The 15,001-nt window shown below is 43.7% G+C and overlaps 1 protein-coding gene across 12 annotated transcripts in view; it reads right to left on the bottom strand.

Annotated features, from left to right (window-relative positions):
• Positions 1-15,001, bottom strand: part of PKP4 (plakophilin 4) — a 195,082-nt gene that overhangs the window by 33,765 nt on the left and 146,316 nt on the right. For all 12 annotated transcript variants that reach the window (XM_053259922.1, XM_053259940.1, XM_053259989.1 and 9 more), the window contains one exon: positions 790-973. In XM_053259922.1, the coding sequence (XP_053115897.1) occupies positions 790-973 (184 nt within the window). The remainder of the gene's footprint in view (positions 1-789; positions 974-15,001) is intronic.

The raw sequence follows: 15,001 nt of genomic DNA, 5'->3' as shown, positions 1-15,001 counted from the left end.
ATATTTGCCCACTCCTCCATACAGAACTGTTCAAGTTTGGTCACATTGGATGGTAGGTGTTGGTGGATTGCTATCTTCAAATCTCCCCACAGATTTTCTATGGGATTTAGGTCTGGGCTCTGACAGGGCCACATGAGGACGTTCACTTTTTTCTCCTTCAGCCACTGTGTGGTCAATTTTGCTGTGTGCTTCGGATCGTTGTCATGTTGAAAGGTGAATCTTCTGCCCATCCTCAACTGTCTGGCAGAGGGTAGCAGGTTTTCTTCCAGAATCTGACGGTATTTTGCCCCATCCATTTTTCCTTCTACCCTAACGAGAGCCCCAGTCCCTGAGGCAGAGAAACACCCCCGCAACAGGATGCTGCCACCTCCATGCTTCACTGTAGGTATGGTGTGTTGTGGAAAAAATGTGGCTTGTTCGGGAGGGTCACAAGGAGAAAGCCACTTCTCAAGAAAGGCCACATTAAAGCTCGTTTGAGCTTTGCCAGAAGGCACCTTGAAGATTCTGATGCCAAATGGAAAAAGGTCTTATGGTCAGATGAGACCAAGATTGAACTATTTGGCCTCAACACCAAACAGTACACCTGGCGTAAATCCAACGCAGCTCACCATCCACAACACACCATACCTACAGTGAGCTTTGCATGTAATGCGTCTGTCTCATATATCAGTTTCACCTTTTAATTTGCATTACTGAAATTAATGGACTTTTGCACGATATTCTAATTTTCCGAGTTTCACCTGTAGAAGAAATAGAAATTTAAGATGGGTACTAGAAACACAGTTTTACCTCAGGCATCCTGTAGTGTTGCGTAGAACTAGAGAAGTCTGGAATTTAATTTTATGATCATCATCAAAGGAAGAATTATTCCACCCAGAATGAGGAACTATCACAGTGTTTGTTAGTGTTGACAGAGCATCTCGAATGATTGTCATCTTTACTGCATCACATGAAGACAAGTTCCAGAGAACGCCTATGAAAAGAGATGCATCTTCTCATTTAATGGCAAAGATAATTAGATATTTATTTCAACCTGTATTCCTACCCTAAGATACTAATTTAAAGCATTTTATATTAAAAAATAGCGATATAAACAAACAAGTTTAGATTATATAAAAACTGATTAACATTACTCTAAAATCAGCTGTAAAATGCCGGTCCGAACCAGAAATTCCTACAGTGCTTTAAAAAAGTATTTAGGCTTGTATCTATAGAAATTGAGTTCAATACTTGAAGGCAGCCAACAACATCTCTCTGTATTGTTCTTCCAACTTGGGCACATGGAAAACATAATCAAAAGGCTCTCTTTTAAGGAACAGCGTGCTCTTGACTGTAACTTTCATTTGCCAGATTTATCATCTTTAAGATTATAGTGGAACATAAAGGAAAAGCCAGTCTCTATGATATGAAGGGTTGAAGCCACTGAGGAATTTATAAATCAAAGCCAAAACTTTGAAAGGTAACAGGGAGACAGGGCAGATGCTGGACCACTGGTGTAATGAATCTTAGGTTTCGCTACAGCCTTCATATACAGTAATCCAACACAGGTCCCAGTGCCCTTGACACCTTAAAGGTCCAGAGAGAGAGAGAGAGAGTTCTACACCATCTGTAACCAAACTAGAATACTTTAGACAGCATGCATTTACATTCTAAAGCATGTGAAATCAGCTGTAAGCTGCCATCAGAACTGAAATACAAGAGACAAAGTGGCTTTCAAACTAGGAGGCATTTTTTTCCTGGTCCATAGCATTTCATTAACAACAGAACCAGTGTTTATTAATCTGACTATTTTTCAAGTAAGTGGGATATCAAATGGTAATCATAATGGATTTGTGGTGGGTTAGGTTTCAGAACTATTGTTGTAAAGAAAAAGAACATAGGAATTATATCCCTCACCTAATTTGAAGAAGGGAGACTTAAAAACTCTTGGTTTAAAAAAGAGGGGGTAAATCTGCACAAAACATATCTCAGATTGTACAATGGTAATAGGAACTGCATGGCCGCTGTATAGCTCAATGCAGACAAATGTTTGAAACCCTATGTCTGCAAGATTGTGAATAAGTCATAGGCTCATGTACATCCCTTTTCTCATCCCCTCTCAAGTACTATATTCCTCAGTATTTCTTAATTTATTTATATGACAGTGGAATTGGCATAGTACAGCTAGGGCTGGTCATCCGAACCAGAATTAGAAACCCACTTCAAGCAATGTCTTGCATCTAATGGAACTTTAGCTCAAGCAGAAGGCACTTCTGCCCATGTGAAGGGTGGGGGATTCATCAATTATACCTCACAACTACAACCCCCACTTCTCTTAACACCTTTCTGGAGGGAGCCCTGACTTTCAACAGCAGTTTTAGAGCAGGGCACAAGTTGCTGCTGAAGGCAGGAAGGCAGGTGGGCGGGGGGGAGGAATCTGTCTGCAGTTATTAGTATTCAAGTCCATAGGTTCACACTCTGACCTGAAAGGCAAGTACCAGCCATACTTTTTAAAATTTATTTAACATTTTAATACTGCCCCAAACTTGCGTCTCTGGGCAGTTTACAACAAAACAAAATTAATGACAGCAGAAAAGTTAAAGCATTAGTTAAAATAAATGACAGCAGCAAAAGTTAAAACATTACAACAATTTAAAAATTTAAATCAATGTTTTAAAACCACCACAGCCATCCAGGAGGTAATCCTGGATGAGCATGTGGACCTGGTGTGCATTACCAGATCTGGATGGATGAGGGGGGGAGATGTAAACTGGGCTTTTCTTTTAACGAAAGGCGGTATAAAAATGTAAAAATAAATAAAATAAAAATATAAATAAATAAATAAATCTCTCCCATCAGGTTTCCGGGTGCAGCATCAGCCAAGGCAGGGTGGGCAGGGAGGTGGGGTTGCCCTGGTTCATCGAGAGACCATCCCTATCACCAGATGCATTGTCTGCCAGTCTGACCAGTTTGAGTACCTGCATGCAGTGATGGGATCATGAGACAAGGTTGGGATTCTGTTGGTATACCGCCTATCCCACTGTCTAACAGTCTCCCTGCCTGAGCTGCTTGAGGTGGTCTCGGATGTGGCACTGAGGACCCCACGGCTGTCTCAACTAATTTCTGGTCTCACACCAATGGCAGGCCATACACTTGACTTAGTCTTCGGGTCAATGATGGACAGTGGTGTTCCGTGGATAGTCCAGGAGGCTTCAATACCGTTACCATGGGCAGATCACTCATTAGTGAAGACTGGACTGAGGGTAGACCCAAAACACATCTGCAGAGGTGGGGACCAGTTTGGATGGTCTGCCCCTGGAGGCTTATGGATCCTAATGGATTCCTGATGGCTCTGGGGGAGTTTCCTGCTGGGAGAGTGGACGATCCTGTTGATGGCCTGGTCTCCCTTTGGTATGAGGAGTTGGATAGGGTGATTGATACAGTTGCACCTAGGTGTCCTCTCCTGACCTGCCGAGCCCAAGCGACTCCCTGGTATACAGGTGAGTTGCAGACAATGAAGTAGGCTGGTAGATGGCTTAAGTATCGTTGGAGGAAAACTCAAGAATGAATCTGACAGAACACAGGCTAGAGCCCATATTAGGGCCTACTTTATGGCGGTGATGGCGATGAAGAAATCCTACTTTCCCGCCACCACTGCGTCTGCTCAATGTCGTCCAGTGGAGCTTTTTCAAGTCGTTCGGGGCCTACAAGTTGAGGAACCCAAAGACCATCAAACAGAACCACTGGCAGTCTGCTGTGACCAATTTGTGGTACATTTTGCAGATAAAATTGCTCGCATCCATTCTGACTTGGATACTAAGGTTTTGCGGTGCTGGAACTGGATGTTGCCAATGCACCATCTGGTCCTGTTATATTGGATGGTTTTCAGACTCTGTTGCCTGAGGAAGTAGACAGGCTGCTTGGACGGCTGAGGCCTACCACATGCGTGCTTGACTGTCGCCCTTAATGGTTGGTGAAGGCTTCCAGGAAGGGACTGGGTCCATGGGTGGTGGGGGTAGTGAATGTCTCCCTAAGGCAGGGGGTGGTGCCCCCTCAGCTGAAGGAGGCAGGCCCCACCTAAAAAAGCCCTCATTGGACCCAGATGATCTGAATAACCTCCGACCAGTTTATAACCTCCCCTTCTTGGGCAAGGTGTTGGAGAACGTGGTGGCATCTCAGCTCCAGGCTGCCCTGGATGAATCCGATTAATTAGATCCTTTCTAGTCTGGCTTCCAACCTAGATATGAGGAGGGACCACCCTTGGTCACCCCTGGTGGATGACCTACGTTGGGAGATAGACAGAGGGAGTGTGACTCTGTTGATTCTCCTGGACTTTTCAGCTGCTTTCGATACTGTTGACCATGATATCCTTCTGAGTTGGGACTAGGGGGCACGGTTATACAGTGGCTCTGCTCCTACCTTGGGGGTTGTACTCAGAAGGTGGTGCTGGGGGATGCTTGTTCCACTCCTTGGCCTTTGGCTTATGGGGTGCCACAGGGATCTATTCTATCCCTCATGCTGTTTAACATCTACATGAAACCTCTGGGAGAGGTCATCCATAGGTGTGGGCTGCGGTGCCATCAGTATGCTGATGACACCCAGCTCTAACTATCTTTTAAGTCAGCAGACACCAAGGAGGCAGTGGATGCTCTGAACCATGGTATGGAGGCTGTTCTGGACCGTATGGGGGCAAACAAGCTGAAACTTAATCTAGATAAGATGGAAGTGCTCTGGGTTGGTAAAACTGATTATCTAAGTAGTGAGGTAAATCTGGTCTTGGACGGGGTCACATTCCCTCTGAAAGACAAAGTCTGCAGCTTGGGGTGCTTCTGGACCCAATGCTGTCCTTGGAGGCACAGGTGGCAGTGGTGTGCAGAAGTGCCTTTTATCAGCTACAGTTGGTGCGCTAGCTGCGACCCTACCCGGAGAAGTTGGACCTGACCTCAGTCACTCATACTTTGGTAATGTCCAGAATGGACTACTGCAATGCACTCTATGTGGGGCTGCCCTTCAAGACGGTTCAGAAGCTTCAGCTGGTTCAGAATGCTGCCGCAAGCATGCTCGTGGGTGCAAGTTGCTTCACGAGCACTACACTCATCCTGCGTCAGCTTCACTGGCTACCAGTCCACTTCCAGGCTAGATTCAAGGTGCTGGTATTGACTTTTAAAGCCCTACATGGCTTGCGGCCGGGGTACCTGTTGGACCACATTCACCCATATGAACCTGCCAGGGCCCTTCGCTCATCATCTCAGGCCCTGCTCCTGGTCCCACCAACAGAGATCTGATTGGCAGGGACTGGAGAAAGGGCCTTTTTGATCGTGGCCCCTTGGCTTTGGAATGCCCTCCCTCAAGAGCTTTGCCATGCTCCATCTCTCAGTGTTTTTAAGAAACAACTAAAAACACATCTTTTAAAAGAGGGTTTTTATTGTTTCACTTGTTGTGCATATCTGGTAGGTACTTTAGTCATTAGTTTTAAAAATTCTTAGTTTTTTGCTTTAAGAATAATTTGGAATTATAAAAGTTAATTTTGATTGTGGTTTTAGCTTGGATTTTTAACTTGTTTAATTTGGTTAATTTTATTAGTCTGATTTTATATTATAACTGTTTTATAAATGTTGTGAGCTGCCCCGAGCAGTAATGTACTGGGGGGGACGGGGTATAAATATAATAATACAATGTTAAAACTATTAAAACAGTATTTTGCCAGTTTGGCAAATGACAGCAGCAAAATGACAGCAAGTGTCATTTAGTACTACACACTAACCATGTGTAGTACTAAACAGGAAATGGAGAGGGAAACTGTGCATGAGAAAGGAGGATTAATGGGAGAAGTAGGAATGCATGAATCAGCAGCTTATTTCGGATCTCCCAAACCATGATCTGAATTGAGCCTATGCATACCACTTACTGCTGTATTCTCAATTTGTACTGGACCATACTTTCCAAACGTGTTTGTCTATTAAAATATTGGTGTCATACCTGTGTTACTGTATTTGGAAAAAAAGGCTTCATTGCACATAAATAAACAGAGCTCAGTGGTAAAGTGCACATCATTTCTCTGTAAGTTGTAGAAGGATATATATTTGAATGTAATGTTCATAAAATATTCTATCAGTTCATGCTGAAGGATCTGCTCACTTTCCTTGCTCACTGTCACAATCTAGCCTAATTGCTTGCTTAAGAGAAACAAACTTGCATCTTGTCATCTGTCAAATGTTGGCTAGTTCAACGAAATAATATTTAAATTTGCTGAAGGGAAAAGGACTTTTTCTGTCTTGTCTGCCAAGGAAATAAGAGCCTCATATGTGCTAGATGGTAAGAAAAGGAGTCTCAAACATTTTGCCAATGACAAACACACCGTCAACACTCAGCTGCTAAACAGGAAGAATGCCCTAAACCTGGCGATTTCGCTCAAATTAATAAAATCAGGCCTACAAAAAATAATAATAAAAAAAAAATTTCAGGATTCCACATCACACAGTATATGGATTTCAAGTGTGCAAATAAAATACATTTTCCTATTTCAACAGGAAACATGCTAAAGTAATAAAGTCTCTGAAAATTAAAATTACTAAGTGCAATTAGCAAAGGCATCCTGTGTCTGCCAGTCTAAACCAATATGGAATACTGCACACCAGAATCCTATCTTCACATTTTCACAAAAACATCTATCCCCTGGGAGTTGTAAGAACACATGGAAAATAAGTGCACATAGCCTGAAACAAAATTCTAAGGCGTGAGTTGCACCCAATTCTAAGATGTTCACTCTTGTGGCCCTAAAATGATTTTTTTTTTCAAATTTAAGGCAGAACATAGAAGATTAACAGCTGGACTGCTTATGAGTGCTTCATGGCATCCCTACAGTTAAGTCAATGGCTGCTGGTGGCTAACTGCAGTGAAGAAATGCAGAGATGTTGCATTCAAAAATACATTTCAAAGATTTCTGTCTGTGTTTACCATCTTTATTAATTTGGGTTTCAATAGTGTTTTTGTGTTTTTTCTCCCCCAAACTGATAAAACCTCTATATATTTTTTGCAAATCTGTGCATTCTGTTCTTTAATTCAACACCCCTTTTATGTCTTAATGATTGTGGTAAATGTTCATCTCTTCCAAAAATTGGATTCTGCTGCTTAATCTATAGCTTTCTAGGCAATCCTATCCTTGGACTCAGGTGGGTAACAATGCAAAAGCAACACATCAATCAGTCAAAATAGGAGCATACATGATGATAACAGAGCAATGAAGAAACTACTGACACTACAACTGTGTCATTGCATATCTAGGAGTTGAAAAATGAATTCCAGAGATGCGAGAATGAAGCCTGAAAGCATCATTTATTCTTCTTCCACAACATACCAACTAAGTGCAGGTATGGACACGGAGTATTTTCAAAACAGATCTGAAAAGATATGCATGCAGATTAAGTGTGCCTTAGCTTTGAACAACGTGGTAACGAGGTGTTCATTTTATACAATTTGATCCTCTTGCTGCTAAACCAAGCTATATTTAAAGAATGCTAGGCATAGCAACAAATCTACTTCCTTGTGTTACTTGGAGTCTTTATCTGCAAGATTTTCCCCATAGACATACAGGGATTATTATATTTAGAAGGTTCTGCATTTAACAGTGTTTTTGTCAATTATTAAACAGCTGGGGTAACTTACTGACTAGAAGAGACACTTTATCAAACTCGAGACTTAAGCACCATGGCAGTTGCATCTCATAAGAAAAGCTAGAGCATTTCCTACTTTTACTTACAGTTAGGCATGACTGGTAAATAATTCACAAAGGTTAAAATCTGACCTATTTACCCATGTGTTCAATCCTATTTGAGGCAGTCCATCATTATGCATTGAGAATAAACCAATAATGTGGAAAGAACAGATTTATTAACATATGCACTTTGAATTATTTATTAGATGAGGATGATCTTCTTTTACTTTATTTACAACTGGTTTACAAATATTAAATGAATCAAGACATCAGTGGTAGTACATGCAATTACGCCACGTATTAACTAATGCTGCTCCTCTGGGGGTTGCATGTGTTTTATATTCCATTACTATTACTATGTTAAGCAGCAATACAACAGTTATATAAAAAGATATAGAACCATCTTTGAAAGAAAGTTGGGAAATAGATGCTGCTTCGATAATGCAAATGAACCAATGGAAAAAAGCTTTAAGATCTATTGCAATTTATCTTTACAAATTAGATAGGGGCCTAGTTTAAACGTAAGGTTGGGCATGCATAAAAAGCCTACCTGTGCAATGTTTAAACTGGCTGAGGCTGCCAGCACATGTATGAGTCAGCCTAGTTTAGACATGATGCTCTGCAGATAGATTTATTTTTATGCATTACATCAGGGCTGTCACACTCCTGGCCCATGGGCTGGATTTGGCCTTCACAGCTCCTTCCTCCGGCCCTTCCTTCCTTTCACACACCATGCTGTGAATTTTCTTCCTTTCTCCTCCCCCTGCCAAGTGCCAAAGCACCAGTGGCTTCCTTCCCACACACCCCACATACATTGCATCGCTTCTTACTTCTCCCCTCCATCAAAAGTGGTGGTATCCAAAGTGTTAACTGGCTTCCTCTGCAGCTGTTCCTTCCTTCCCCTTCCACCACTGCACCACACTGTCCGGCTTCCTTCTTTGCCCTGCTGGCAGTGGTATTTCTACCCTCCCTCGACAATCCTGCCTCATCCCATTTCCCTCTCTTGTCAAGCCTCCTCATCTCTCCTGTCAAGCCTCCCCACCCCCCCTCTCTCTGGTCACTGGGAAGTATGATACTTCTCCCCCAAACTACCAAAGAAGTATTTAAAATTTCCCTGAGCATATTCCAGTGTAAAAGTAGTGCATTCAGCTAATTTAAGTGGCAGGGCAAGGCAAGCAGAGAAAGAGTAAGAGAAAGAGTGGGGAGGAGGATGAGAAGGTGTGTGAAGTGGGCATGAGGCAACAGAAGGTGGCAAAAGGCTATGTACAGCCCCCCCAGAGCTGCATCGGAATCTAATCCGGCTCTCCACCAGATGACACCTCTGTCTTACATCATGTTTAATTCAGGTGCAAGTTTGGTTTAAATCAAGCCACCAGAAGATCATGGGCTAGATCCTAACTTCCCACTCTGTTACAGACAGGGGCGTAGCTAGCAGAGAGGGGCCCCGTGTTCATCCCTCTCTCTGGTGGCCCCCCAGAGTGAGGGAAATAATGAAAAAATAGGGAGGGGTGGAACTGGAGGACCCTCAGGAGCTGGGGCCCCATGTTCTTTGAACCCTTTCGCTCAATTATAGTTACGCCCCTGATTACAGATATCCTTCAGTGAGCAGAAGAGCTTCTTCCGCAAGCATGATGACTCTCCTTCTGAGAAAGGAAGATGCTCCATTCACAGAGTGGTGAGATCCAACCATCTGCTTGGGTCATACTGGATGCCTATGAGTCCTGCCTGGCAGAGGACAGTAAATGTTGGCACTACAAGGCCTCCAATATCTACCTGACTCATAGGCTATCAGAATGTTGTACAATAGTGCTGTTTTGTGTGATAATTTTGTTTGTTTTAAATATAAGGAATCTTCAGAATATTTCTCACAAGTTGGGATCTAGAAGATGCACAAATGTTATGGTTAAATCAAGCCTTTCTGGTGGACTAAATGTTTAATTCTCAAATATTGGAAATTAAATGTCCTTACAAATATATGAAGCTGGATTTCTATTTATATGTATTGGAGCCTGAGAGAAAATAGTGTTTGTTAAGCACAGCAGGGTAAAACTATCTGATAATGTTTGTGATGCTTTCTTAGGCCATTTCGCCAAATCGTTATGTATACTTTTTAAAAATTCTTTTGTTTGTATGTGTGATGGAATGTACATATAGGAGCTGGAGAGTGTGTGTGTGAGAGTGTATGTTGCCATAGTAACCAGGCATGGAATGTTCAGGGGGAAGGATTAAATAAGGACAGTGGGTAGGGGAAGACAGTTGGAGCTGGAGCTGATTGTTAGGAGAACAGACATTGTTCAGGGGTTTGTGTGAGATTTGATTGGTGAATGTGTGGAGACTGTGGAACCAGCAGTACACTGAGGCAGTACTCAGAAGCAAAACATCCTGGTGACAGACAGGAAGGTCTGAGCTGATTCACTGACTGCAAACCAAAGTTTATTTACCCCTGTTTCAATTATATCACCTCCCTAAACATTATATTTTATCAAAGAAGAAAAAACCACTCTCAGACAGTTACAGCTGACCAGGGGCGTAGCAAGGTTGGAGTAGGCCCCGAGACAAGATTTTTAAATCCCCCCCCCCTCACTGAAGTAAAATGCATGTATGTGAGTGTATGTATGTATGTCTCCTATGTGCTGCAATAGAACATCATCCTAAATTATTTTTTTTAAGGTTTTGTAACTTGTGGATGATGCAAGTCATTTAATGGTACTAGAGAAACACATGCTGTTCTGGTAGCTCCAGGTCTTAACACTCACATCAGTTTTGGAGGATGAATACAACTGAAGGAAGCCTGGGTGGGTGCGTGGCTGGGGGAGTCAGTCATGTGACTTGCCTCTGGGGGGCCCCCCAAGGCAGTGGGCCCCCAGACAACTGTCTCCCCTTGCCCTATTATAGTTACGCCCCTGCAGCTGACATACCTAGCAATTTTATAGAGAAGTTTATGTGCCCTGTTTTGCAGAGATCTTTATTTTGATCTTTATTTCAGTTATAAACAATAAACTTACTAGCTGACCCGGCACACAGCATCTGTGCGGTCGTGCACTGAGCCTGTGGCATCCTCCCTAACTCTCTCGCTCTCGCCGCCCCCCACAACTCTCTCACTTGCTCTTGCTGCCCCCACAACTTGCTTGCTGTACTCTACAACGCTCTTGCCGCCCACACAACTATGCCATACTTCACAACACTCTCGCCGTCCCAAACGCTCTCGCTCACTCTTGCCGCCCCCAATGCTCTTGCTTGCTCTCACCACCCCCACTCTTGCTCTCACCACTCCACACTCTCACTTGCTCTTGTCCCCCAACGCTCTCGCCGCCCCAACGCTCTTGCTCGCTCTCACCCCCCCAACGCTCTCGCCGATCTCACTGTCTCCTCAACACTCTCACTGCCCCCGCAATGCTCTCGCTCACTCTCACCGCCCCCACAACGCTCTTGCTCGCTCTCGCCACCCCTGCAATGCTCTCGCCGCCCCCACAACACTCTCGCTCGCTCTTGCTGTCTCCGCAATGCTCTCACACCCCCACAATGCTCTTGCTCGCTCTCACCCCCCCACAACGCTCTCACTCACTCTCGCCTCCCCACAATGCTCTTGCTCGCTCTCCCCTTCTCTCACAGCCCCTTCTCTCTACCTCTCTCTCTGTTCTCCATCTTTCTATCTCTGTCCCGCAGTCCTCCTGCCACTGCCAGAGACTGTCACGCACTCGCTTGCCAGCCTCCGAGCTCCCTGCCACTTCACAGCGCAGCTCAGCCAACCATCTGCCGCCTGCAGCCTCCAGAGCCAAATGTCCAGCTCCTGAAGCCACCCCCAGCCTCCGTACTCCCTGCCGCTTCACGGAGCCCCCGAGCCAACTGTCAAACTGCTTTCCAGCCACCCCACAAAACTTCATGCTGCTCCAGAACTCTCTCCCCCTCTGTCAGCCAATCACCTCCTCCCCCTCTGTCAGCCAATTGCCTCCTTTCTGCCACATCCCAATGCATGGCCCATCTTGGAGAATTAATAATATAAATTATTGTTTTTGTTCTACACCTCTAGTTTTGTTTTATTCATACACTGAACATATAAAACCATCCTGCGCTCGTGAGGCTACGTGTGGCGAATTGGTGTGTGGAAATTTCCTTTCCTGGCTCAGGTCAGTTAATGATTAAACTGGTTGAACAAGTTTAAACCAGCTCTTAGCAGTGTGCAAGGACAGCTAGCTCAGAAATGACTCCTATAAGCGATGAGTCATTTCCACAGCATGCTCAGAGAAGCTGCCTATGAACGATTAAAAATCCTTAACTTTCAAAACCTAGAAAGCTAAGAAAAATATTCTGGTAGGTTACTGCTGCCACCAACTACTAAGGCTTTCAGAGAATCCAACTGTTGGGCTAAAGCACTTTAGTTGGACTAAAGTACATTGGAGTATCTCTGTAACTGGGCAAAAAATAAAAATTAAAAAATGCTCCCCCCCTGCTAATAGGCAAGAATAAAACCAATTCTTCTCAGAGGTGTCTGCTAGCCCATGGAGTTAATTGTTAATTTGGCCAAGCTCTCAGTGAGATGCAGTTTGCACCAGAGAAATCCCCCTTATGGCTCTGCTTTTTCCTGCTGGGTTAATAACCAACCCTGGGAGGCTTGTAAAAAGTAAAGAACAGAGAAAAAAGCCTTTTAATTAAAATTTATTAAAATAAACTAGTTCCGTCTGAGGCTTTTAGCTTTTTAGATACACTTAACAATGTTTAACTTGGTTACAAGAATGCATCAATATGCCTTGCTGGTTCTAAGGTGGCACACTTTGAAATCTTAGTTACTTAGTTGCAAAAAACAGATATTTAGGAAAATGCAATGCACCCACCCAACGAAATATAAATTCCTGATGCAAGTCTGACTAAATATTATTTTCTTATGCAAAATTTCTGATGCCAAACCCCGGCTTATTTTTCCTTCAACTCACCAAACTCCTGAGGAGAACCAAGCCTCCTACAAGATCTCTCACCCTGAGAGATTATATTGCAGCTCCGCCATGAGGTATCTGACCTCATGTTAGTCCGCACTTGCTACCCATATTTCCTTTCTTCTTCCCAGAATTACTTCTGCAGCTCTCAGGTCCCACCCACCTGGTGGACTGATTGGTTAGGCCTAGAGTTAACCAGCTTGTCAGTCAGGACTAAGGTTCACTTCCTGCTAACTCTTTATGGCACAACAGAAAAGGTTCCTGGGAGCAATGTTAGCATCATGAACATGTTTCCTCACAAACTATATTCTAGCAAGAAATCAAAGACCGAAAGCTTGCTGGGCCCAATTTAACAGGCCATTTAGAGGTGGCAATTTAAAGCAGTGATCCCCTGCCCTGTTGCCTTCTATCCTATACAGAACTGTTGAATGCAGCAGATACCATGCTGCAATATGATGTGTGTTTTTCTGATACTGCTCTACTGACCCTGTTCTACTGATAAATACATGAAAAAAGATGATGATGATGATTTTATTTAATTCGATTTCTATACTGCCCTTCCAAAAATGGCTCAGGGTGGTTTACATTGCATTATGGGTGCAATCTGGAGAACAGTGAAGTACACCTAATTCTCTGTGAAATCAACTTTACTTAAGAACATAGTTAAGGACAGGCTGATTTCATGCTTTAGGCATGCATAATTTGCTCTAGATTATACCTCATGTGTAAAGTATGGGATATTACGAATGCAGAAAGTACTATGAACAATGTGAAAGTACAAGAATAATATTATTACTAATTTTGCTATATAAAACATTTGTGACTAAGCTACTAAGATAAGGTCCATTAGCTGCCTCTGTAATTTCAAAAGTAGTAAATCACATCAGCTTTTAAGATGGAGTACAACTCATGAAAATAAGATTCCAAAGAAGTAAACACAAAACATCCTTAGGCAGAATACGGTTGTTAGAGGAAGTGGAGAATATAAGGGTTATTCTTCCATATCAGCAACACTGAAATCAACACTTGCTTTGTGATTATACTGCATAGCTTATAGCCCAGACCTAAATTATTAAAAACATCCAGAAAAAGAGCTGCTTCTCACACTATGAATTTCTGACTCAAAGAGCTCTAACATGATCATTCCCATAATAAAAATGTAACGTGAATGTGACAATTACATTGAACTGGCTCAGAGAAATGTATAAGTACTGCAAGGCGCCAAGAGTATCTTGACAATGCCCAAGTTTCGAGAGAGGGTGTCCTGCATCCATTATGCTCATATAATTACCTTCAGAAAGAGGCTGATATCCAGCACAGTGTAACATGGATTGTGCAGATCCACCTGTGTTGATGCAGGCTCATAGTAAAGCACCATCAGTCTTACACCAGCCTTAGCTGGGGGGAGGGGGACTAAGAGAGAGGAAGGGAGTTATCATCTACTCTGTACCATGCTGCCCTGGAAGACAGTGAATAGAGCTTGTGGTGAGTACCAGCAGCTGCCTCTGTGTTTTCCTAAGGCTCTCTCTTTTTGGGAGCAGGCCTCTGTTGGAGGCAGGCCTCTGTTGGCTCCAAGAAGGGCCCAGAGTGCTAACTCAGCAGTTTCTGCAGGGCCTTGCATCATTTCCTGGGTTGGCAGCAGGGGTGTTCACGAAACGTGATTTGGATGCCAAATTGCAGCACATCCCTTTAACACACAGGGATTGCGCATCCCCTTTAACATGGAGGAGAATAGGTCCATACCTGCTCCTCCGCCGCTCGCTGCCACTTCCTTAATCGTCCACCCACCCACCATCTATCACTGTGCGCCGGTGGCACTCTGACGACTTGGTTTGTGTTCTGGAGATCACTTCCTTCTGAGGTTTAGAGTTTCAATAGCTATACTACTCTGCAAGGGTGGGGGAATCTATTAAAATGATCTGCCCTGGAGACTGACGGACTCCCAATGGATTCCTGAGGGCTTGGGGGGGATTTTCCAGCAGGTATGGCAGGTGCTCCTGTTGAAGCTATAGTTGGGGGAACTGGGAGAGATTAGTCTTTCTCAGCTGTGTCCACTTGGGTATTTAATGCAGCAACAACATAGGCTTGTGGGGGGATTGCTGAAATTTATAACAGCTCTATTTCCCTCTCTAGGCCTCCTGTCCAAGTGAGTGCCAGTTCAGAGTGTTTGTATCTGGTGTTGGGCTCTCAGGTCAGACTGTGGATTCTGTTGGTGTACTGTCCACCCCACTGCCCAGCTGTCTCCCGGCCTGAGCTGACGGAGGTGGTCTTGGATTTGATGTTGAGGACTCACAGAATGATTGTTTTGCATGACTTCAACATTCATGCTGAGGTTGCCTTGTCTGGGGCAGCTCAGGACTTCATGGCTGCCATGACA

This window comes from Hemicordylus capensis, chromosome 1, assembly GCF_027244095.1.
Source record: "Hemicordylus capensis ecotype Gifberg chromosome 1, rHemCap1.1.pri, whole genome shotgun sequence".
NCBI lineage: Eukaryota > Metazoa > Chordata > Lepidosauria > Squamata > Cordylidae > Hemicordylus > Hemicordylus capensis.
The sequence above is the reverse complement of the archived record's forward strand: the minus strand, read 5'-3'. Positions and strand labels throughout refer to the sequence as shown.